Source organism: Grammomys surdaster, unplaced genomic scaffold (assembly GCF_004785775.1).
Source record: "Grammomys surdaster isolate TR1022 unplaced genomic scaffold, NIH_TR_1.0 125984, whole genome shotgun sequence".
Taxonomy (NCBI): domain Eukaryota; kingdom Metazoa; phylum Chordata; class Mammalia; order Rodentia; family Muridae; genus Grammomys; species Grammomys surdaster.
Window position 1 is genome coordinate 2,864,062 of NW_021620800.1, and position 25,153 is coordinate 2,889,214.

A 25,153-nucleotide genomic window follows, 5' to 3' on the forward strand; every position below is an offset into this window, starting at 1 on the left:
AGTGTGGCTGTCTCTGTGGGGAGTGTTTAACCAGTGAAGGGAATGTCCACACTTAAATCTACTGGCCAAAAGTTTGCAGAACCTCTCCAGTGACCCAGCTTTTCCTTCTTGTTCCTATCACTGCCAGTTTTGCTGAGTTGGAAGCATGTCACATACACTGCAGCTTCCTCAGGTCTGTAGCATTGCAACCAGCAATGTGGCTTAATTGTTATGTTATATTCTATAATATGAATTAGCATTTATTTTGTACTAGGGGTTTATTGAGAACACTAAGGTTGTTTCTCAGTAGATGCTATTGTGGATTAAAACTGGTTAATAATTTTTTTTTTTTGCATTGCTGTGAATCAAACCTAGAGCCTTGTTTTATGTTTTAAATATTTTAGGTAGTAAGTCTAAATTCCATTGTCTTAAAGAATGTTTGTTCAGCAGTTGTTCTGTTCTGGAAGCCTGCAGGCTGAGGGAAGCGGAGGCCTGGAGGCCTGCACACCAGAAGTACAGCATGGCTCTTCTTCAAGAGCAACTGCACTTTCCTAATAAATTCTACTCTTTTAAAGTTTATTATATTTTAGATTATTGTGTCAGTTTCCTAAATGATGTGCATTTAGTTTCTTCTAATTATTATTTGCTACTAGATAACTGAGTTTTAATGAAATTTGTTTTCTTTGTGTTTGTTTTTTGAGCCAGGGTCTTTCTACATATCTGTGGGTGTCCTGGAACTCACTATGTAGACCTGGCTGGCCTCCAATTCACAAACATTGGGCTGTCTCTGCCTCCTAAGCACTAGGATTAAAGGTGTGCACCACCATATCCAGCTGAAATGTATACTCTTAACATAATTCTGCATGTAAAAGTTGTCTTGCCTTGGGTAAAAAAAAAATGTATGTTGTATGTAAATAATCTGGAAATTTTAACACTGATTTTGTGCAGGAGTGTTATCTGATGACATTGGCAGTGAGACCATTAGCAAAGCTACACAGCCACATGTGAGAAGGTATGTGCTTCTGCTGGGAACTGCTCCCCCGGCCTGCAGCTGCATGCTCACAAGTACAAAACGTTTTTCTTTCCTTCTAGCTTTCACCCACAAATAAAGTGGTTCCAAAAAGATGATGCGGTCATCTTAAAGATAAAAATAAGGAATGTCAAAGATTATAAGTGTAAATTCTTTACAGATAGAGTCATTTTCAGGTAGGTTTGTATGTAATTATTATTTGCTATTATTTGTGTCTGATAAAGTACATTTGAAGTCACATACAACATTTCAGATTGCTGACTATGTTTATTGAAAACCTAGTGCCTGGGTAGGAGACAGGTTTTACTTGGCTGATATGGAACTGCAAGGTGACATAAGGAAAGATGACTGCAAATGCATAATTAAGGATGACGAGCCTCTCATCACACTGGCAAAGGAGAAACGAGAGTGCTGGTGTGGCCTCCTCAAGCAGAGGGTGAGTTGGTGTGCCTGTGGCTGCAGCTGTGATTGTGAGCACCTTGCACTTAGATACCTGTGTTCACTCTTGTGTTGCTCAGAATCCTAATGTGGCTTTTGACTTTGACCACTGGGAGGAGTGTGAAGAGGACAGCCCTTTCTCCAAGGGTAAGATGCACAGGCCCTGCTTCTCTGATGGGGACAGGGCAGGGCAAGGAGATTGGGTGAACACAAGCTGTTTTTAGGGATTTTACCTTTGTGCAAATAGGCTATTAATGAAAATCCCTACCAACCGGGGTTGATCTTGGTGCTAAATGTTCTAGGATGAGTATGGAATGACCCTTAGTAGTGAACATGCTTCTTCAATGATTTTGAGTTCAGGGGATGGAGCCCATAGCTTCATGTGTGGTAGGAAAGCGCTGTACCGTCTAACTGCACTCCATGACATGCCTTTGATGATGTTCTTCCTTAGAACTGTTTGCTTAAGAGCAGACATCTGTCTGCTCATTGCTTGCTTAAATAATTTGCAAGAAAACCAGAGCTAGACCCACGGGACATTTGCTACACTAACCAAATAATGGGCATGGGTAATTAACCTGTACTGTTTTCAATAATACCAACTCTTCCAGTGGTACATTCTAAAAACCTGTCCTGCAAAGTGGCAGCAGTGGCTGAGAGCAGCGGCTCCTCTTCAGACACTACTGACGGGAGTGAGAGCGAATGAGACCGTGAGAAGATGAGACAGAACCAGACACACAAGCTAACCCTTTTCACCAGGAAAGTGACTTCTACTCTCACTGTGTGGCCCTGCCATGGTTGACAATGAGAAATTCTTTTTTTTGTTGTTTTTCTTTTTTGTTTTTGTTTTTGTTTTTTTTGAGACAGGGTTTCTCTGTGTAGTCCGGGCTGTCCTGGAACTCACTCTGTAGACCAGGCTGGCCTCTAACTCAGAAATCCGCCTGTCTCTGCCTCCCAAGTGCTGGGATTAAAGGTGTGCGCCACCACTGCCCAGCTGAGAAATTCTTAATTGACTTTAAAGAGTTCAGGGTGTTGTGGGGTGGGCACCTGGCTTTCATAGTGACTGTGAGGAAGGTCAGACCTGTGCCCAGCAGTCAGAGACTGCCCAGCCTGGGCAGCTACCAGGAGGAAATCCTTTTTGCTGCTATGACTCTCAGGTTGATAGGCCGGTATCAGAGTGGCCATAATGCAAAGTGGCTCCTGAGACAGCAGGAAGCATGGTGTCTTGCTGGAACAATTCAACTGTGAGGCTGGGCGTGGTCGGTGTCCATTTGTATGGATGCAGGTCCACCCAGCTGGGGGAGGGCTGTGGTGGTACTGCACATTGAGTGCAAGTGGCGTGCTCTCAGAAGACCCAAGGAAATGGGGCACGGCTCTGTTGATATCATTTTTTTTTTCAGGTGATCAGATTTTCCAATACTTAAACCTCTGAGCAACATCTTGTAGCACATGGGAGACTAGCTGTGCAAACACGAGCCATTGCTTTTCTGTAGTGTATTAAACTGTGCTGACTGAGGACAGACACTCTCTGGAATGTGATATGGAAAGACTTGAAAGTCTGTGCTCGAACTGCTCCCATAGGATACGAGCGTCTTGTGGTGGGTTATCAATAAAACTCCAGTGTCATGTTGTTCACGGGTTTTTGTTCTGTGTTGAATGCAAAGGAACATTCACACTTTCTAGAAAGTAAATGCCAGTAAAGACAGTAAGCTGGGGGTACGTGTGATACTGACCCCAGCAGAGTTGCCTTGGACAGTTGCAGGGGGCAGGCCAGCCATGCACAGCACAGCACAGGGTAAAAAATGGGATGCTGAGCAGGAGGAAAGCAAGGCGAAACCTGCCAGTGATCTGTGAGCAGCAGCTTGGGGTGAGTTTGGGGATTGCCTGTTCTGTTTGTAACAGACACAGAGCCTTGCCTGTGCTAGGCTAGCCTGAGCTGCTGCCCAGCTCCCTATCATTCGTTAGGTGCTGTGCCTTGCTATTTATTACTTAGTACTTCTGCAGCAGCAGGCATGCTACTATGCAGCCTTCCCAAGCCATCCATCCTGTCGGGTAATGGGTAACAGCTCCTGGTAACTTAGGGGTTTCTGTTATTTGATTTTTGTTTGTTTTGAGACAGGGTCTCAAATGTAGTCCTGGCTGGTCTCAAAGTCACAGAGGTCCACCTGCCTGTGCTAGGATTAGAGGCATGTGCCACCACATCCAGCACTCCTGATGATGTCAGAAAACATACCTTACCTCTATTTAAGACCCTTAACTCACAGAATTAGGGATTGCTAAAAATAATATTTAACAAATATCTGAATACAGGTTTTCATTAAGAAAAACATCAGGAAGAAATAATCACAAATAATTGCTTACAAAAATAAATTGATCATAGCTTTGGGCTACGAGTGATGGACCTTTTACTCTGGGTCCTTCTCTGGCGGGACAACTTCCATCAGCATCTGCAGGTGCTTGGTAACCGGCCCTGGAACATAAGAAGCCAAGGCATAGGTGCAGTTAGAGCAGAGTGGCCACGAGGCTTCACTGCTTTGACTCCAGTGATGTGTCATCAGCTAGACCCTGCATCACGGACACCTAAAGTTGACAGTCAGAAGTGCCCTAGTCACTGTGTGGGTTCTTCCGAGGTAAGTTACTTCCTACCAAAGACCTACATTCTGTGACTCAACCATATGTATCTGCTGCAAAGCATGGATGAATCTGCAATAATCAGGATGACATTTTATTTAAAATATAAATTGTTCATTTTGTTTTCACCACCTTAGACTAATTCAATGTTTTTGTTTGTTTGAGACAAGGTTTTGCTGTGTAGCCCAGGCTGGCCTCAGTCCTCCTCAGCCTCCTGATAGTTGTGATTATATTGGTTTGTCATCAGGCCTTAGCAGATGGTCCAGTGAGCAGCTTGGTTTTCTAGGCTACAGTTAATCCATCAGGCCAATCAGCTGTGACCTGATGCTGACTGTCCTTAGCTTTCTGCAGGCTTCACGCTCTCTGAAGAGGTGAGGGGCTAGTGACCCCAGGAAAGGGAAACATCATACTTTACTTTGGTCAACAGGAAATAAGCTCTCCCTCTTGGTTCTTGCATCCCTATGAGGTAAGTGAGGTACCAGCTTTGACAGCTGAGTCAGCATGGGGAGAGGATGTCTGGCGCTGCTCAAGCTGACGGTGGCCCTCCCCATCTGCAGCTTCACTCGGCTCTCAACTGTACGCCTCTGTCTTAAGTTGCAGGCCAGACATTATACTTAAAAGGTAGGTTTTTTTTCAAAGTCCTGTAGTGGGGGCACATGCCTTTAATCCCAGCACTTGAGAGGTAGAAGCAGGCAGATTTCTGTGAGTTCAAGGCCAACCTACTCTAGAGTGAGTTCCAGGTCAGCCAGAGCTACACAGAAAAATAAGTAAATAAATAAAACAGGTTTTCTTTTTTTGTTTCTGTTGAAATGGTTTCTCTGTGTAACCTTCCTACCTCTGCCCCAGTACTGGGATTCCCGGCTTGCAATGCCCAGCTGGAAGAGACAGGTTCTAATCACAGACACTCAGTTAACACTAAGTGACTGTAGTACACAACACCCTGTGCCTGATCCAGGATTAAACTGCACAGCCCAGTCCCTGTCCTTAAGGGACATCATACAGTGAGGAGACATGCTACAGTTCCATCACTACCTACGGATGCTCAGGAGCCTTGAGTCTGGAGTTTCTTGGGACCAAATCTGCTCTATAGCAAAACACTAAATATGATAGACTTTAAAAGTGAAGCAGCACTGAGTGCAGGACACAACGCCTGGAACCCCAGCTCCAGGAGGCTGAGGCAGAAAGACCAAGAGTTGGGATACCAACCTAGGCTACACAGTGAGACCCTGTCTCCAAACACAAAACCAGGTGTAGTTCGGCTTCTGATAGTGGTGTTGGACACCTTACTTTCCATGTAGAAACAGAGCAAATGCAACTAGATTTTTAAAACATTTGCCCAAACAGCTGAGGACAAGGACGGCAGAACAGAGACCTGTGGCTGGGGGGAGGGGATTCAGGCCTCTGTCTTGTACCTGGTTCTGGTTCTACCTGTCACTTTGGGGTAACTTTGGCCTCAAAATAGCAACAACAGTAAAGGCCATGCTCTGAAAGACCTCATCTGACGAGACTGCAGACGCCTGTAAACTACCCCCTCAGTGTGGTTGTCATGGAAAACCGTTGGCAGTGAATGTGTATTTGGCAATACACAATGGTACTTCTGCCGCCTCCTTGTTACAGTAATTGATAGGAACAGAGGACAGCAGGGGTGGGTCCGAGGGCGACAGTGGGGAGCATGCAGCTGAAGAGGAAATGTGGAGTGCTGAGTCAAGCCAGTGTGCGTTCCTTATGCCCTTCTGTTGATACTTACTGGATATCCTCTGGGCCCATCCGAACTTGTAGTAGACAAAAAGGAAGTAAAATATAAGTCCACTCAGTATAAACAGTGCACAGTAGAGATACTCCCAGGCCGGCTGACTGATGATTGGAGCCAGAACCAAGAAAACAGATACGAGAATCACGAGGATAGGGATGAAGATAGGCACCTGCAAGCAGAACAGAGAACACCAACACGTGGGCATGAGACGGCTCCTGTTTCCCCTTGAAACTGTTAGAAACAAGACAGGCGTGGTGAAGCCCAGCAAAACTTTGTCCATCGTTTCGCCTCTCCCACCTTTGTCTTGTCTTTACTAGAATGTGAAAAAGCAGATGCTTCATTTGAATATAAAGAAAGTTTACGTCTCTGCCAAATTAAAGCTGCCTGCTTTCAAATTCCATATTCCTTCCCTTCCCTTGCCTCCTGTGTTCCGTCAGATTAGAAAAATGGCATGGAGTGTCTGACCCTAGCTCTGTGTGGCTTTTCCGCTGTATGTTAAGGCTCCCTTTCTGCAAACAAGTGGCTGCAGGTGAAAGAAGGAACACTTCGGCTGGAACACCATAGGACAATCGTACCCGACTACCCACATCTTTGAAGAGGCAGGTCGCTGTGCTTGCTCAGATCTTATGGGAGTGTCTAGGCTCTGAACCTAGGCTGCTCTCCACCTGGCTTTAGTCTTCAGGCCTTCAGTGGCTTTTACCAATGATGAGTCTGGACCTGCTGCAGACTAAGGTGTGTGTCTCCAAGCTGCCTGTCAGTGGCTTTGATTCCGTGTCTCCTGCAGCTTTGTGAATTTACCAGTTGCTGGTAAACTGGTGAATAGGCTTCTTCACTGCTATCTCAGAGCTGTGCATTCTGGCTTTTATTAATGAGTTGGGGGGTGGTGATGGTTTTTTTTGTTTTGTTTTTGTCTTAATGCTTTGAATCTGGGTACTTATCTGATAAGATCGCAATCTATTTTCTATTCATTTGCCTGATATTTCTCTCTCCTCCCCTCCTCTCTCTGTACCTCCCGATTCCCCAAGACAAAGTCTCATGTAGATAGACATATCCTTGTTGAACTGAGCTCACGGCAGTCTTCCCTTTCTGCTTCTGAGTGCTGAGGCTGCAGGAAGTCCTCCTGCATCCCTCCATGGGGTCCATTCTTCAAGGTCAGTTTCACTGGACAGCAGACTGGCTTGCATCCTCTCCCCTTGGGTAGCACTTGATTGTCTTCTGGTCCGAGTGTGATCAAAGGGGTCTTTTCCCTCTACTGTAGAAGTGACTTGGGGATGGAGGCAGAGACAAGAAAGAAGTGGATGTCCAAGGCATTTTTAAAGTTCCATAATTTGTACCAGAAAACATTTTGTCGGCTGTACTAGCTCCAGCCTTCCCCTGGAAGCATGTGCTTTTCAATGTTGTCTGGAGAGTGGAGTCCTACCTCCAGCCACCCCTCCCTCCCCAGGGATGTATGGCTTTAGAACTGTCCACTCCGCTCTTTTGCAGGGATTCTTTCTTATACTTGAGTTAGAAATGTTTTCTGCTTGGCTTACTCATTTCCTTTCGGACACGTGTTATCTGTGTCTGGTACTGTTCCCTCTCCTTCCCAGTTCCTGGTCCCTTGCATGCGTCTTTGTTCCTGTGCTCCTTAGGGATACCAGGGTGCTTCCCAATGTGCTCTGATGTCCCTCCCTGGGGACTTCCTCCCCAGCTGTGCCCTGATGCTCTTCTGTCTCCAGCTGCTGTCTTCTTCCATGGTTCTAGAAACGCCTCTGGCCTGGAAAGGAGGCTTTGTGAGGAAATCCTAAGACTCTGGAGGAGAAGGTTGTTATATTGCTCTCACACTTCCACTAGTGGGCCCCACGAAGCGTGTCCATCCTAGAGCATGTGGATGCTGGGAAACCAGTGCTTCCGTCATGCCCAGTCTTGGGTTGTGGCGATCGCCCATTTTCTCATGTGCTGATGATACTGGCTATGAGACTTCCCCCTTGGGTATTTTATCGCTGTCTGTTTTTATGAGGGGGTTTGTGAAGACTAAAAACTTATACTGCCGCCATGATCTTGCCTGCTGGAAATGCTAAATGAACCCTAGATGTGGAGGGTAAATACCCGAGATGCCACTGGACCATCAGACAGCGCTAAGCAACAGAGCCCTAAGCTAACTGAGCCCTTACCCTGCTCCTCCTGCCCACTGCAGCCCTCCTCTTGCCTACACCTTTCTTAGATTGGCACTTATCCATTTCCAGAAGCATAAAGTAACATGGGTGTTCATCGTACGTCCTCATGGGTTCGTAGGCATGCATCAGCCTGTGCACGTGGAAGGACTGGGGCACACTGTACATATACACAGGCTGGAAGCAGAGCCAGTTCCAAAGTCCTGATCAGTGTGTAAGCATGTGGGAGAAGCCAGGGCCTGTCAGGACGGGGTGCAGGTAGGATGTGGATCCCCTCTACAGCTTGGTGAGTGAGTGCCCCAGTGACTGCGTGGATCATAAAGTATTGTTTGAAATGAGCAAGGGATGCCCAACAGCAGAGCAGTCGGGATGAAGAGCATTAGAAATGGCTGCCTTCCAGTTCTTTCCAGCAACCAAAGCTGCTGTGACAGTCAGCACAGACTCACCTTGATGGGCCTCTCTAGGTCTTTCCTCGTGAATCTCATCACAATGAGTCCTAGGATTGTCAGACCATAAAACAGCCATGCAGCAAAACTGAAATAATTGACTAAGGAGTTGATGTCCCCGGGGATGATGTAAATGGTGGCTATTATACCCTAGTGGGAGGAAGAGTCGTGTTTTAGGTTGCCAGTGCAGACAGACATTGTCCCTGTCCTCACAGAAGGCTAAGGCAGCAGCCTCTCCTGCAGACTTTCTCTGTCTCCCAGCAGGCTGGCCCACCGTGATATCTGTTCTCAAGGCTCCACAGGAAAAACCTGAACAAAAGCTTTGAGTCTGTGAAGTGCCCTTGGATATTTGCGCTCTTACATGCACGCATACACACACATATGCACAGTCTTGCTCTATAATCCAGGCTGACCTGAAATTTGTGATCTTCCTGCCTCAGCCTCCTGAGTGCTGGGTATAGTCATCATGTCTGATCTAAAGTCACGATTTTAAGCAAGAAAAAAAATATACATACACACACACATGTACACCAGCTTTATAAGGATGGCTTTAACAGGAGAGTTTTTACTATGACGCAATTCAGGACTGGTCATGACTGTACTTGTGACCCAGTTCCTGGGTCTGTTTCCTCATCTTCAGAGTAAGTGGGGAAATGAACATGAGCGGAGTCAGTGTCCTGGCCCTGAGCCAGGCCTACCTGTCACCAAGAAACCACAGCCATGGGGGATAATCCAACCACTGTGAAGGACCTTATTCCCCTCCCTGGAGCTATAGGCCTTCCTGTCATTTGCCTCAGAACAGATAAGTCCATCCATGTAGGTAACAGGGTGCAGCGCAGAGGCTTGAGGCTTGGAAGCTTCTGGATTGTGTCTAGGAATGAGAGAGCCTGGCTCTCTCAGAAAGCCTGGGCTCAGCAGCACAGCTCTACTGGATCTCCTGGCAAGAGACCCCTCTGCTTTCTGTTGCTATCTGGGGTGGAATCCATACTTACATAAAATATGAGGGCAGGAGCCGGCGTGAGGTGCTTGACACTGATGTAGGAGAGCACCTTAAGCATGTGGCCTTCCCGACCCGCCACATAGATGAGCCTGAAAGAACAATACAGGGAACAGAGAGGACACCTCTGAGGTTGCCAGCAAGGCCGTCTTCTGATAGACTGTTGTCTGCTAGGGGCTGGAGGGTGAGCACGTGTGAAGGTTAGCTGCACCTGTGAGGAACTCACACAGCATCCTGGTACCATGGAGGACATTTGGGCAGGGGAGACGTGGTTTATGAGTAGCTACCTGCTCAACTCCCAAGACTTATGCAAGAAAGAAAATGTGAAAACTAGACCAGGGTGTGGAGCTGGGGGCCAGGAAACTTAACAGACCTGAGCCTTTGGGGTCCCCATGTTCTCAAGATGTATTAGGGGTACCTGAACAGAGAAAACTGACAGACCTCTTCCCCTTCCAAATTCTTCATCTGGCAATCAGTTTAAGATGTGAAGCAGAGAAAAGGAAAAAAAATCTAAAATACCTATGAGAAAGTTGTCACGCTTAAGCATTTAAGAGCACTTGCTGATCTTCCAGAGGACGGGAACTCAGTTTCCAGTAATCATGGCAGGCCGTTCATAATTGCCTGCGACTCCAGTTCAATGGGATCTGACATCTTTGGCACTCGAATACACACTCACAGAAATAATCAAATGGGGGCTGTAGAGACGGCTCAGTAGTTAAAGGGTGCAGACTGCTCTTGCAGAGGACCTGACAGGAATTGACAGCACATTCTGGGTGAGTTGCAACTGCCTATAACTGTGGCTTCCAGGGACTCAGATGCCTCCTACATCTACAGATGTTCCACCCACATGTACATGCTGACAGACACACAGATATGTAATTGACCATAAAATTCTAAATAAAATATTAAGTATTGATGTCAATAAAGACCACAATTTCTAGTTACAGTTTAGTAAAAATTACCAGGCCAAAGATACCTACCCAGAACTTTCTGGCAGCCTCTTTGAAATATAGTCATAGTTTAGGAGGAGGTACTGACTATGTAAGGACATGTTCTTCATTAAGTCTTTTGATAAGAGAAATGTCTACAACATAATTTTCCTAATGTTGTAAGCAACTAAGAAAATCAGCCAAGTCTTATTTAATATACTAGTCCTTTTTTCTTTATTGTTCTAAGAATGAAAAAAGGACTTTGCATATGCTAAGCACAGGCTCTGCCACTGAGTCACATCCTAACCAATACCATTGCCTTAACTTCATAAAAATAGGTTCTACTTTTCTCTTCCAAATACATAATTGGGCTCTACGATCTAAGTAAACTTGTAGAGTTTCTATTAAAAAATCAATTAAGTTACGTGAGTTTACAATTCTATACCTAGAATTTAACCAAGATGAAAATGTACTCTACGTAAAATACAAAGATGAATGTTCATAACGGCATGATGCTTAACCGCCAATAATAGAAATAACCCAAAGGTTCAACTGGTGATAAAGTACTCACCATACAATAGAGTACTACACAGCAAGGAAAAGGAAAGCCCTGACACTGCAGTTTGGATGAACTCAAGAGCATTCTACCTTGAGTCAGTTACAAACACTTAGATGTAAGAACTAGAGCGAGCACAGTGACGGAGGCAGGAAGTGGATCTTCCCAAGGCTAGAGATGGAAGAAGTAACAAAAATCTCTATAAAACAACCATTAGAGAAGTGTTGGATATGTTTTAGAACTGAGTTACAGGCGATGCTTGCATGACTTTATATTTACAAGAGGTAAAATTACAAGAGCAAAAGTCTGAAGGAACTTACAGCAGCACAGATGTCAAAACTGCATCTGTAAACTAGGTGTGGTGGTGCACACCTTTAATCCTAGCACTGGGGAGGCAGAGGCAGGCTGATCATTGTGAGTTTGAGACTAGCCTGGTCTACATAGTGAGTTCCAGGCTAGCTAGGGTTACAAAGTAAGACTCTCAGAATATTTGTACCTATATCCACTACCAAAAAAACTACTGGAACATGACATTCAAAGATCTAGATGTCATAATAGCATGAAAAACTATACAGTGATTTTTAAAATAAACACGATAATCAAAAACTTAAAAAAAAATCCTTGGGGGAAAATCACAGTTCATGCCTGAGTTTAAAGACTGAATGATCACAAGATGTCAGTGTCCCAAGGCCGGAAAGGATGCCTCAGAGTGAAGTCAATAAAATGTGTATTGACAGAGGCAGGAGAGAAGCACCCGCTCCTGTGTAACAGTGGACCCAGAGCAGTGGCAGCAGGAGGGGCTGCTAAGACCCATAGCTCAGTGGGAAAAGGGCCTGTCAAGCCTGTTAACCAGTGTGTGCCCCAGAACCCATATGATAGAACTCCCAGATGTTCTCTGACCACCCCACACAGAGACACACACACACACGGCATGTGTGAACCCGTACTCGAGGCACACAAATGTCATTTTTTATAAAGCTAAGAGGGCTTGGAATGAGGCCTTTCAAGTACTGAAAGATGATTGCCAACCCAGCAAAGGTACTATCATAATCGGAGACAGAAAGCTGCCTACGACAGGCTAAAGGGACTCGTGACAGCTGAGCCAACTCGACAAAAGATACTTGAAGGAATCTTTTGAACTGAAGGGAGAGATGACTGCACCCATGAGGCCACAGGAAAGGACAATCCATGCTAGAATAATCAGAAGACTGGAAACCATCAACCACTACGAAACCAGAAAAATGGCAGGCACACGTTCCAGTGACTGAATATAAATGGTCTCAATTCCCTAATCAAAAGATACACGCTAGAAGACTGAATCAAAAGGGAGGACTCATGCCGGGTCTAATGGCACATACCTCTAACTCAGGAGGCAGGTGGTATGGGTTCAAGCCCATACCAGTGTATAGTGAGTGCCAGGACAGCCAGGGCAATGAGAAAAACCCTGTCTCAATAAACCAATAAATTTTAAAGTAGGCATCATTTCTCTGTTGGCTCGGAGAAATGCATCTCACCATAAAAGGCAGGAAAAGGGGTGGGAAAAAATCAGGTATTACTATTGTCATAAAGAAGGTTCTCTTGATACTAAGGAAGACCATAAGTCAACAGCAAGGAAGAAAATAGAACATACCAAAACGCATTTTCAGATATGTTCTTACTCAACCAGCCTCCAAATGCTGGCTTCCAAATAATCTCACAAATGCCCCTGGCTAAAACACATGAATTGGGAAAGGGAACTAGAAGGGGTTTGGGTGGGGTTCAAAGGGTGTCAGCAGTAACGATAACAAGAACACAGTAGGTGCATGTATGAAATTGTCAAAAAAAAAATTTAACCAAAGTTGAGGGGAGGAAAGCCAGGCATGGTGGCGAATGCCTATAACACCAGTACTAGGGGTACTCAGGGGGAGTACTTTGTAGGGAGGGGGAGGAGGAGAGCTGGATCAACTCCTAGTGGATCAAAAACCTTAATATAAAACATGATGGGGGCTGGTAAGATGGCTCAGTGGTTAAGAGCACTGGCTGCTCTTCCAGAGGTCCTGAGTTCAATTCCCAGCAACCACATGGTGGCTCACAACCATCTATAAGGGAATCTGATGCCCTCTTCAGGCAGGTGGATGTATATGCAGCAGGGCACTCATACATTAGATAACTAAAATTTACATATATAGGACATGAAACTCTGAAAACAGAGGAAAAGGAAGAGAAACACTTCAAGAAACAGACATAAGTAAGGACTTTCTGAAAGACTCTGAAAATTGACCAATGGAAAATAGTGAAATTCAAAGCCTTCTACACAGCAAAGGAAAACAGTTAATAGGGTGAAGAGGAAAACCATGAAATGGGATAAAATCTTGGCCAGACACACATCTGACAGTGAATTAACATCTAGAATACACAAACCACTTAAAAATTAGCTAGGAAACAATTTTTAAAAAGGGATATTGAATGAAGAATTCTCAAACGAAATACAAACAGCTAATAAGCACTTTAAATAATGTTTAACAAACTGGGGAGTTGTGGTGACTTGGGAGGCAGAGGCAGGCAGATTTCTGTGAGTTCAAGGCCAGCCTGGTCTACAGAGCGAGTTCCAAGACAGTCAGAGCTACACAGAGAAACCCTGTCTGCAAACAAAGTGTTCAACACACTTGGTTGGGTAGAAAAATAGCTCATCAGACGAAAATCCTTGCTGTCAAGCCTAGCAGTGGAGTTTGACTCTGGGGCTCACACTGTGAAAGGAGAGAAGTGGCTCCTGAAACTTGACCCCTCCACGTGTACCGCAGCATTGGCATGCGCACACAGACACACACGTGCGCATACACAAGTAAGCATCATTAAATGGATACAAAGTGTTCAGCACCCTTAGCCACAGCAGTATGCAACTGAAAACTACTTTGAGATTCCATTTATTCCAGTCAAGATTGTTAGTAGACTGTCTAAACTCCACCTCCACAATTACCTGGCAACAACCAGGTAGGCCTGCCCACTATAAAAGGGGCTGCTTGCCCCCTCCCCTCTCTCTCTTACCCTCTTACTCTCTTGCTCTCTTGCCTGTAGCTTCTCTCTGCCCCCTCCTCCCTTCCCTTCCCCCTCTCTCCACATGGTCATGGCCAGCCTCTACTCCTCTACCCCCCCCCCCGCCTCTATTACCCTCCTAGCTCCCCTCTCCATGCCCTGAATAAACTCTATTCTCTGCTATATCATCGTGTGGCTGGTCCCTCAGGGAGAAGAGATGCCTCAGCATGGGCCTGCTGAGATGTCCCCTTCCCCCATACCTCTCCACACACCCACGGAACATACTCTTTATCTCTTTATCGTTTTATAAACACAACAAAGATGACCACAGGAAAACAAATTTCAACGATGCTGGCAAAGATTCGGGGAAAGAGGAACCCTTATTCGCTATCAGTGGGATTGTAAACTGGTACAGTCACTGGAAATCTGTGTGAGACTCCTCAGAAAACTCAAACCAGGTCTTTCACATAGCCCAGCTTTAACACTGCTGGGTAGATACCTGAGGGACTCTTGGATCCTACTATAGAGAGAGACGTTTACACGTATGTCTACTGCTGCTTTATTGACGCATATTTCAAAACTGCTAATAGTTAGTGTGAAATGTTCTCACCAGAAAGAACCAGTAAGCATGGGAGGTGGTAGATAGGTTAATTTCCTCATTCTACAATACAGCCAGACATCAAAACATCACAGTGTAGCTCAGAAACACATGCAATTAGTTGCTAATTAGAAAACATCATTTACACATAAATATCAAGACCCGAGACTAACTGAAAGTGGTTTTTTTTTTCCATCTCTCCATTCTCTTCCTTCCTTGCTAGAGATGTGTAGGACTTTCCGGTCCTTTTTGGTTTGAACTTAGAATTGAAAGAACCCCACTGTCCCAGGACACATCCCAGGAGGGGCACATTCCTTAGTCAAAAGACACTTGCTAGATTAACATTCAGAGGAAGAAAGGAGATGCTGATTAACATTCCTCAGACCATAGGGGAGGGAACTCACCTCCGGGTGAGGAAGGCCCAGAACACACAGACACATTCCAGGAGAACCAAGATGAGAGGTAATCAGGAAGCCGGGCCCTTAATGTGGTAAACCTGGGCAAACTTTTATGACACTAATTGTCATAAAAGAAATGTGTGAATCTTAGTCACCTAGAGACCTGGGAAGGTCAGCCTTTGTGGTCCTTTGTGGTTGCCCTCATGAACTCTGTATAAGAACTGCTCCCAGCCTTTGTTCCGGGCTCTCTTGCCTGCATTCGAGAGAGTCCCGGTGCACTGGTATCATTAAACCTCATGTTGTTGCAGCAAGTCCCGTCCGTGTGTGTTTCTGTGGGAGTGCGTCCCCTGGTTTTGGATCTTAGAGTCCAACAGATGGAACACAGGACCTGGAGAAAGTTGGGGGCTAGCCTCTATATACACTTCACTGTAGCTTTAGCAGAATTATTTTGTAGTGTGGATTCACTTTTAACATGTGATATTGGGCAGCACCACTTGGAAGTCTATCCATTCAGAGCACTACCCTGGGCAAAGACATGTTCTAGAACATTCCCCACAACAGTGTTCATAAAAACAACTCACACTTGGCCCATCACCAGGGGCTTAGTTAAAGCATATGCCTCGCAAAGAGAAACAGCACAGCCAGCGGGATCTAGAGAGTGGCAAACTACACCTGCTCATGCAGTTAGCCCCACAGCTGTTCAGGGCTCCACGGATAATAGCCTGCAAGCCTACAGCCATTGACATCTGTTCATTTATAGGAAAGCCTGTCAATTCCCGGTCAAGTCCATGCAGATATTAACATGACAGAATGTTCAGGAAGGATCATCTGGGGAGAAAAATGCAACACAGAAAGTGCCAAGTGAAGCTGGGCGGTGGTGGCGCAGGCCTTTAATCCCAGCACTTGGGAGGCAGAGACAGGTGGATTTCTGAGTTCGAGGCCAGCCTGGTCTACAGAGTGAGTTCCAGGACAGCCAGGGCTACACAGAGAAACCCCGTCTCGAAAAACCAAAAAAAAAAAAGAAAGAAAGAAAGAAAGTGCCAAGTGAAAGACAAGCCTTGTTCACCTAGTGACCTTTGCCTCTGCCTTGTCCTAAAGTGGCAAGGTTCCCTAGTTTAGAGCACAGGACCACCAAAGTGCACACGTCATGCCCAATTCCATCCTGCAAGGCTGTCCACGCTTCCTGGCTACTTTACTTTGAGGATCGAGCCACATCCCTTGCATAGACTTCAGAGTTTGTACACGTTTGTGTACCCAGTGTGCTCTGGGTTCAGCCCCAATGTGGGGTTTAACCTAGCAGAGAGCCTTAAGGATGTAGGGGGTCCCTCACTGACTTTCTTGTCCCCAAGTGTGACAAGGAGTGAGTACCCTACCTGCCCGCTGTAAAGCAGGTCCCATTAGCAGCACCGATGGTTGAAAACGCCACAAAAAGTGGGACGACCCAAGACGCTGGATAGAGAACGCGGTCTCCGAAGGTCTGCAGAAAAACAGAGTACCATCCTGAGGGATCTCACACGGCACCCACAGCCCCATGTCATTTTACTGTGCACAGCCTCTGGGGCTCTCTACTGGAGAAAAGGGAGAAGCCTTCAGAGCAGCCCAGTGACAGGACCCTTGCCCACCACCCTGGCATCTCTGTCAGTCTTCTCATTGTCCTGACCCTCACTTGCTGGCCCTACTTCTTCTCACCTCAGTTTCCCAGCTCCACCTCACCTCCCCGGACAAACCTCACTTATCTTATTTCTTGGCCCTAACTCACCTCACTGACTTCCTGGCCCCACCTCACCTTAATTACCTCACTTCCTGTCCCCACCTCACCTTAATTACCTCACTTCCTGGCCCCGCCTCACCTTGATTACCTCACTTCTGGCCCCACCTCACCTCAATTACCTCACTTTCTGGCCCCACCTCACCTCAATTACCTCACTTCCTGGCCCCACCTCACCTTAATTACCTCACTCCTGGCCCCACCTCACCTCAATTACCTCACTTCTGGCCCCGCCTCACCTTAATTACCTCACTTCCTGGTCCCACCTCACCTTAATTACCTCACTTCTGGCCCCGCCTCACCTTAATTACCTCACTTCCTGGACCTGCTTCATCTTAATTACCTCACTTCCTAGCCCTACCTTGCATACATCCTTGATCCCCTCACCAGGCATGACCTTCTTTTAACCACCAGTGTCAGGTTCATGGGTCTTTCTACATCCTAGGTGCCCTGGTACCCTTAGTCAGCTTAGGTCCCACAACCCATTACTAAAGTCACCTCCTCTCACTCATTGCATTCTTCTCCCTCCTTCCTCTGAGGACTCCAGCCCACAGTCCTTCAGCCATTGCTACACAAAGCTGGGAAGGAGGCCGAGGACCCAGAAGCCGCAGCCTGCTGCATGTTGACAGTCTTACCCATCGCCTTTGGACCCCCAGCCTAGATATGTGACCAGTCCATCCGCTCTGAGTCTCCCTCCTTCCGAAGGTCACCGCACCAGCCACTTACCACAGCCACAGCCTGAGACTGCAAGAGCTCTGTTGGGGTCATCACCGTGAAGTAGGCAATATTCATGAGGATGTAGCATACTGTCACCAGAGGGATCCCAATGACAATGGCCATGGGCAGGTTTCTGAGAGGGACAAATACACAGGAACCCAGAGTCACCCCAGAGCATCCTGTGAAACTGGTACTACTGACATTTTTCAACTGGTCTATTTCCTCCCTCCTCTCTACCCTGCTTCTAATTCACAGGAGCCCCAACAGAGATGAGAGACGTTTTCAAAGGCATTTCCAGGACAGGAGAATCGGATGGCTTAAAGCAAAATAAAGAAGAGATAAAGTCAACGTTCTTCCTCCCGATTACCAACCATGCCACTGTCCAACAGAGACAGACTAATGGGATAATGAGCACATAGGGTACTGTTGTTCACTTGGCAACAGGGCATAGACCAGTGGTAGAGCACTTGCCCAGAATGCTCAAGGCCCTGGGTTCCACCCCCACAGGGGTTGGGAGGGCAATCGACTGAATGGAAGACGCTCATGGAATAACAGAACAGTTGAAAGAGGCAGAAGCTCCACTGTCTGCCCACAGAGAAATACGCTGTGGGAACATCACCTCCTCCCCTACGCAATGCTCTTACCTGTAAGGGTTTCTAAGCTCTTCAGTGATATAGTTGAGCTGGTTCCTAGACAAAGAAAAGTAACAAGGATGACACCGTGACGTGCTACATGACTTCTCTTGGCTAGGTTTGTGGAGCAATGATAAATGTTGGCTCATTTTAAGATTTCTACTGTGGGACAGAATGACATGGATAAGCATCAGTGTTTACCTAGAATCCCCCAGTGAGGGGCTGGGGGCGTGGCTCAGTGGTAGAGCCCTGCCTAGAATCCCCCAGTGAGGGGCTGGGGGCGTGGCTCAGTGGTAGAGCCCCTGCCTAGAATCCTCCAGTGAGGGGCTGGGGGCGTGGCTCAGTGGTAGAGCCCCTGCCTAGAATCCCCCAGTGAGGGGCTGGGGGCGTGGGTCAGTGGTAGAGCCCCTGCCTAGAATCCCCCAGTGAGAGTCAGGGGTGGGGGCAAGGGGGTGTGGCTTGTCAATAGACTGCTTTCCTAGCATATACAAAGCCCTAGGTTCTATCCTGAACATTAAAAATAGAACAAAATAAAATAATGCAAGGAGTACTTAGTGCTGAGGGGAAAAAAGGCCCAAGAGAGCTTTCCACACCAATGTGGGGTAACTTCTGCTCCCTAGGTCCTGGTGGTGACAGGTCTTCCTTGCAACTGCCAAGAGCTAGCTGTCTGTCACTGGGTTACTTCTTTGCTCTCTGTGGAAATCATGGGAATTTCCAAGGATATTCAAGGTACTTTGAAAATCTGGAAAGAGGCTGAAAGAAGGATGAACCCTGTACCAGTGGTTACAGGGGAGGGCCAGCATCTCCATGGCCATGCTTCTGCCTTGAGGGACACAGCACGGTCCATTTAATGTCTCCCGGACTGCTGCGGTAGTACCATTGAAATCCTTGGTCTGGTCAGGTGTTTGGGCAGCCTGTGCTACCTCCATTCAGCTCAGATGGTATTCTCCAGGTAAAGATTCTATACAAGGCTTCACCAACTACACCCTCACAGGGCACTGTCAGGGGCTGGTGCCAGTTCCAAGGGTTAAGGTGATCATGTGACCCCACAAAGGTCAGGGTTTGAACACTTCATTCAAAGGTCTGTGAAGGTGGAGCTAAAGGCGCTGCTGTGCCCCAGAAAGGGGACATCTTTGCTCTCTATGGCAGCTGAAGTCAAAGCATCGTAGAAACCCCACTAGTGTGGACTTGGAATGTTTCAGGAGTGCTTACCACCCATCGTAGGCCCAGAGTCCATTGTAAAATGCCAGGCTGATGGCGCCCACAGAGGTCTGTGCACCCTCAAAAGAATTCTGAAAGTTCTTTACATTTCCTGAAATTAAGCCAGGCAGCGAAGAACGTCAGCTGACCAGACATTGACTTCATTCCCCTGTCTACCAGAAAGAAGAGTATGGCTGTGACCCGCCTATTAAAAGAACCAAAACTATGTGTGATAGTATATGTCTGTCATCCCAGCACTCGGGATGCTGAGGCAGGAGCATTGTAAGTTAGAGACAAGCCTGGGCTGTAAGTTCTTGCATCGTCAATCAGTCAACCAACCCATCAATGCTAGCAAGCAAGCGCAAATATGTAAACCACAAAACACACATGCTAGTGGGCGAGACTGCTCCAGAAGACAAAAAGTCACATGCCAGGTGGAGTCTGCTCTCCCATCCTGCCGCACCTCACCTTGGGCCAGGAAGACCAGTCCGCTGATGATGATGATGGCCACAATCACCATCTTGGCTGCCGTGAAGACATTCTGGACATAGCTGCCAAGTCGCACGCTCAGCGCATTCACTGTAGTGATAAGCACTGGAAGGCCCAAATCGGGTAACATTCTGTATTCATGGTTTTTCCCAAGGTCCTGGAAATCCCTTCTTTTCTATCCCCCACCCCACAGTGGGAGTAGAATTGATCAAACTAGCTTTAGCAACATTAAAATACACCAATGTTGATCCTTGAAATTAAGTCCAATCTCAGACTGTGAAGGAGAAGGCCCTGAACAAGAAGGAAAGCCCAGGATAGCCCCCTCCCATAGGCTCGGGGGTTGCCCAACATCTTCTAGGATAGCCAACCTGGGCCTGCTTCACCAAACCCTGCAGGTCTGCTGTGCTGGGGCAGCAAGAGCCAAGATTAGAATCCCAAAGACACCAACAATTCAAGCCTTCCCTGTCTTCCCTTCCCATCCCCACTCACAGATGGCAGCAGCAGCCAGGAGTTTCACCACCACAGTAGGAGGCTTGCAGCCTGAGTAAAAGGCCGCACACACATACTCCGAAAAGCTGAGGCAGATGATGGCGAAAGATGAGGGCTTCATGACGATCAGACTGGTCCAGGAGAAGAGGTAGGCAGGGATGGGGCCAAAGGCCTCCATCAGATAGGGGTACTCACCCCCTGACTTGGTGATCATTGTGCCAAGCTCTGCAAAGCACAGGGCGCCTGGAACACAGAAGGGAGCCCCCCTCCTTATGAGGTTCCATCCTATTCCACAGAGTCTTCCTCCTTTAGGGGCTCACATTCTGAATAGCCTGGTTCTGGTTGCTGGATCTTTAACTGCAGTCAGATTCACCCTTATTTACCACACATCCACTGCAAGGAACCCAGCTGGGCATGGTAGTGCAAGGCTATAATCCCAACATTTAGAAACTTTTCTGGGGAGCCCTACTCCCTCATACCCTCTACCTGGGGAAGGTTGAATAGTCCTTGACAGATTTACAAATTCAATCCCCACCCCAGCAAGTACCTGGAAGTTCTGGAACACCTCTCCATGCAAAGGAGGCATTCCTAGTACTTTAAAGTCTAGCCACTGAAACTTCACCCTAAGAAGGACCACTTCCCATGTTCCAAAGGTCCATATGTACCCCAGGTTCACCCTGAATAAGGTATATGTATACAAGCCAGCCCAGAATAAAGGTATGCACACAAGCGAAGATCTTCTGAGAGAGGTGTTTCCCTGATGGTTGTCAGAGAAGGCCTTCGTCTAAAAGAGCTGTAACACTAAGATCCTCAGAGAACCACACACACACACAGACACACACACCACATACACACAGACACACAGACACACACACACACACTCCCAGCCAGACTGGGATCCTGCAAAACCCTGCCCACTCCGGGCTCTGCTTCATCCTTCCAGCCTGGTGTTGCAGTGGTGTCTAGACACCGTGAGAGGGAGGAAGCAGAGGACTGGGAACCACAGCCCCCCTCCAGTCCTCTACCCCCACCCCCTGCAACACACATACCACAGTTTGAGACCAGCCCTGGCTACCAAATGAGACCCTGTGCTTGTGTGTGGCTTGTCTCCACCCTTGATGGAGCAGTTACCAGGGAGTCCCCTCTATTACCCAGTGTAGCCAGGACTCCACAGGCTGCCCATATGATGAGACAGGGCCCCACGGATTCTGTGTTGGCCAGCACAGACTTCGGGGAGATGAAGATCCCGGAACCGATGATGGTTCCCACAATGATACAGATGCCACTGAGAAGCCCCACCTGCACATGCAAGAATAGAACGAATTCTACCAGCCAGGAGTTCACGGGGCCAGAGGTGACTCCCCTCGGCCCCAGTGTAGCCACAAGAACCCAAGCTGACTCGTGCCCCAGCATCTCCACCCTGTGCTGCTGTCACGGGAATACCAGGTCATTTCCTTACACTAAGGCATCAGAACTGCCCCAGCCTTTGGCTATACCCTATCACACCCATTTCACTGGGCAGGAGGGTGGAATTGAGGCAGACAGCCAGGAAGGGAAAGCAGAGCTTGATTCCTGCATTCCATATAAACACTGATCTGGTTATCAGGGCTCCAGAAAGAAGAAAGAACCTGTGGAAAATGGCTCTTGGTTGGTCAGAACAGAACAGCCTTCAATGGGTGTGATGGTCAGCATTCCCAGTACTGGGAAAGCTGAGGCTTGACTTTGAGGCCGGCCTGACATAGTGAAACAGAGAGAGAGAGAGAAAGAAAGAGAGAGAGAGACAGACAGACAGAGAGACAGAGAGACAGAGACAGAGGGAGAGAGAGAGACAGAGAGAGACAGAGAAGAAAGAAAAGAAAAGAAAGGAAGGAGGGAGGGAGGGAGGGAGGAAGGAAGGAAGAAAGGAAGGAAGGAAGGAAAAAAGGAGAAAGAAAAATTGTTTCCCACCATCAAGACAAGACTCAAAGACTGAGTCCTGACCACATGAACAGTAGAAACCTCCCAGGAACAGAACACTGGTGACAGTGACAAAATCTCCTATGGTGACACTTCAGAGGCCTGAGCTTTCTAGGAAAAAAAACCATTTTTTTTAAGGAAGGCACTCAGATGGCTCAGGCCTGAAATCCCAGCACTTGAGAGGTAGAGGCTGGGGGATCAGGAGTTTGAGGTTATCCTTGGCTATGTGGTGAGTTTGAAGCTTTTCCTACATGAGATTCTGTCTCAAAAAGAAAAAAAGGGGGGGGGGAATCGGGACATTTTATTTTGCATAAACTTAATACCAATTAATGAGTCAAAGAAAAAAACCTAAGTAAAATTACAAAATAAAGAAAAAAAGCTCATACACGAAAGCTCAAAGACTGAGGTTACAAATGCTTACATAAATGTTGGAACAATAAATAAATGGAAAAAGAAAAAAAAGAAAAGAAAAAAGCTGCCGCAGGTTTCTGCTTAATACTGCTGGCCCTTGAGGCTGCCCAGGACTCTGCAAACACAAATGGAGACTCAGGAGGAACAAGACCAGCTTCCATCCAGCATTAGGCTGGGTGAAGCTGCCCAGGCTTCCTTTCTTTCCTCGGCCCCTCCCAGGGTGTGGGCTTGTCTCAGTGCCCCTGGAGACCTCCAGAACCTTCCCCAGCAGAGAGACTGGTAGCTTCCAAATTGGACATCAGTGGCCATTCAGCATCTGGTCACTTGAATGTAGACACCTGGCATTTTCTTGCTATGCTGGGTGGCTGCAGGGTCATGGGGTCCCAAGAAGATACTACAGGGATCAGGACTCCAACTGGCAGGGAAGACAATGTCACTGTCCAGATTCTGGCTGCTGGGGACAAAGACTCCATGCTGACTCTCAGTTGGGATATACCATCCCCCACCAGGCCACATAGTTTCATGTCATCCCTCTCCAGACCCTCTAACTGCTAGGCAGTGGGACCCAACGGTACCCTCAGCATTGCCCTTGAAGCCATCTGGAGTTCAAAACCTACCATGAGCTGCTCTGGAGCCCTGGTTCCTCATCCATGAGCCTAAAAGGCTTTGTGGCCCTTTTTGTTTGGCTCCTGCTCTGTCTACATACCTGGGACAGGTGCTGAGTGGCGTGCCCAGCTCCAATTTACCTCCACTCTTACCCTGGAACTCAGTCTTTCCCCCCCACCCCGCCCCAGCACCTCCGTGCACTCAGCTGGTCCCACCTGTCAGCTCCTCTCCTGCTAGCTTGGGCTCTCTGGTGCACAGCAGCACAGTTGCTGGAGGCTCAACCATCCCCAGCACCACAGCTGGGACAGATGACGGCCAGCTGCGGTTAAGAGACTGGAGGCCTAGGGGAACCAGCCATCAGAGGCCTCTCTGATCCTTTTTGAAAGGACCATTGGTTTACAGGCTCCCTGTAAGGTCAGATGGCTTGCTGACACAGAGAAACGCATACATGGACTTTAAGTACAGAGACATGAACTTCAAAAGAGTTCACTGAACTCACTGGTGGGTGTGCAAGAGACAAGTCCAGATGACTGTTCACTTTTAAACGTACTAAAGTCAGCCTGGGTGTGGAGGGCCAATGCAGCAGTTAAGAGTGAGGACTGCTCTGAGGACCCAAGTTCTATTCCCCGGACCCACATGGTAGCTCACAGCTGCTGTGTTTACAGCTCCAGGAAGACTTGACACACAGACTATAAAAACAACAGCAACAATAAAACATCGCCAGGCATGGTGCTGCCATGCACTGCTTGCCATCATCTCAATTCTTAGGATACTACCAAGCCAGGCAGAGTTACATAGCGAGACCTTGGTTCAGTAAGCAAGCAAGCAAGCAATCCTGTGCTTCTTCTAGGGACCAGTGGAGCCTAGGGACCACCAACACTCCCCAATACTGGCTGCCCAACCCCAACCCTGCCAACCCCTCACCTCTTTCTGGAGTCTTGTGGTCTTGGGTTCAGTACTGTGGATGGATTTCTCATCCTCTTTCCGTCTCCTTGGGCTTGTCTCCTCCATTGTTGCCCACTGCTAGCTCCAGGGGCTGTAAGGAGAGTCTCTTGGGTCAGATAGTGCAAACAATATGCAAAGTGGAGTGGTGCCCGGGTGAAGGGGTGGGATGTCAACAAGGTCTCTCTCAGGCTTGGGCATCTAGGTGGTTGACCAAAAGCAAGGAGCTGCTCTCTCTGAGCAGAGCACAGTCCTTCATCCCCCCCCCAGAATACTCTGCTCCACTCCAGGATGAAAACCAGACATGAAGGCTGTCCACGCCACACAGCTTCCCACTGCTCTTCCAAAGTTACCTTGTATCCTCCTCCCTGCCCCCAGTACATCTCAAATATGCTCTACTTCCATGACCCGATGTTTCTGTTTTTCAAAACTATAAAGACATTATTACATATTACATACGTGTTAATGCATTTAACTGTACTCCCAGCACCGGGGTAGTTGAGGTAGGAAATAGTTAAGTTCAAGGCCAGCCTGGGCTATCCAGCAAGTCAAGCCAACCTGAGATACATAGAAAGACTCTGTCTTTAAAAGAAGAAAAGAAAGAAAGAAAGAAACAGAAAGAGAGAAAGAAAGAAAGAAAGAAAGAAAGAAAGAAAGAAACAAAGAAACAAAGAAGAAAGAAACAAAGAAACAAAGAATTGAAACATACTGAAACCTACCAAGGCAGGGATGATTTGTTGGAGTAAACCAGCTCAATGTACAACATAGAGAGGTGATGGTGGTACCCTGTGTCTAAATCCCCTCTCTGACTATGTCCCAGGCTGGAAAGAAGCAGGCTTTACCTTTGCCGATGATGCTCGCTCAGCTGACCACCACCCAGCCGGCAACTGTAGGGCCAATTCCCAGGAAGGGCCATGTCTTGTGCCTAGGCGTGGAGGAAGCCAGAAAGTACAGAGGTCAACAGAGGTAATTATTAAACACCCACCTCCCCCCTTTTTTTTCCTTCTAAGCAACAAAGCCCAGATA

At 47.3% G+C, this 25,153-nt stretch overlaps 2 protein-coding genes across 2 annotated transcripts in view; one reads left to right on the plus strand and one right to left on the minus strand.

Moving 5' to 3' along the window:
• The window catches only part of Tdrd12 (tudor domain containing 12), a 71,210-nt gene extending 69,060 nt beyond the window's left edge, over nucleotides 1-2,150 (plus strand). The window contains exons 27-31 of the mRNA XM_028754204.1: nucleotides 928-991; nucleotides 1,072-1,185; nucleotides 1,292-1,445; nucleotides 1,528-1,594; nucleotides 2,056-2,150. Coding sequence (XP_028610037.1) covers nucleotides 928-991; nucleotides 1,072-1,185; nucleotides 1,292-1,445; nucleotides 1,528-1,594; nucleotides 2,056-2,150 — 494 coding nt within the window. The remainder of the gene's footprint in view (nucleotides 1-927; nucleotides 992-1,071; nucleotides 1,186-1,291; nucleotides 1,446-1,527; nucleotides 1,595-2,055) is intronic.
• Nucleotides 2,151-3,849: 1,699 nt separating this feature from the next.
• Slc7a9 (solute carrier family 7 member 9) lies at nucleotides 3,850-24,196 on the minus strand. The gene is made up of 12 exons (XM_028754207.1): nucleotides 24,110-24,196; nucleotides 21,364-21,511; nucleotides 20,213-20,455; nucleotides 19,703-19,828; nucleotides 19,247-19,346; nucleotides 18,047-18,091; nucleotides 17,412-17,535; nucleotides 16,291-16,394; nucleotides 9,420-9,516; nucleotides 8,428-8,577; nucleotides 5,823-5,997; nucleotides 3,850-3,914 (listed from the first exon to the last, which is right to left on the minus strand). Exons 1-12 carry the CDS (start codon nucleotides 24,194-24,196, stop codon nucleotides 3,850-3,852), a joined length of 1,464 nt encoding a protein of 487 aa, XP_028610040.1.
• Nucleotides 24,197-25,153: the final 957 nt, after the last annotated feature.

Excerpts from the sequence above, each read along its gene's own strand:
- Slc7a9 (XM_028754207.1), bottom strand. The coding sequence starts at position 24,196 with ATGGAGGAGACAAGCCCAAGGAGACGGAAAGAGGATGAGAAATCCATC. Across the intron at positions 16,395-17,411 it reads AGTCTCAGGCTGTGGCTGTG|ACCTTCGGAGACCGCGTTCT; the intron begins GTAAGTGGCTGG and ends GTTTTTCTGCAG. Across the intron at positions 8,578-9,419 it reads CTCCTGCCCTCATATTTTAT|GGTATAATAGCCACCATTTA; the intron begins GTAAGTATGGAT and ends TCCTCCCACTAG.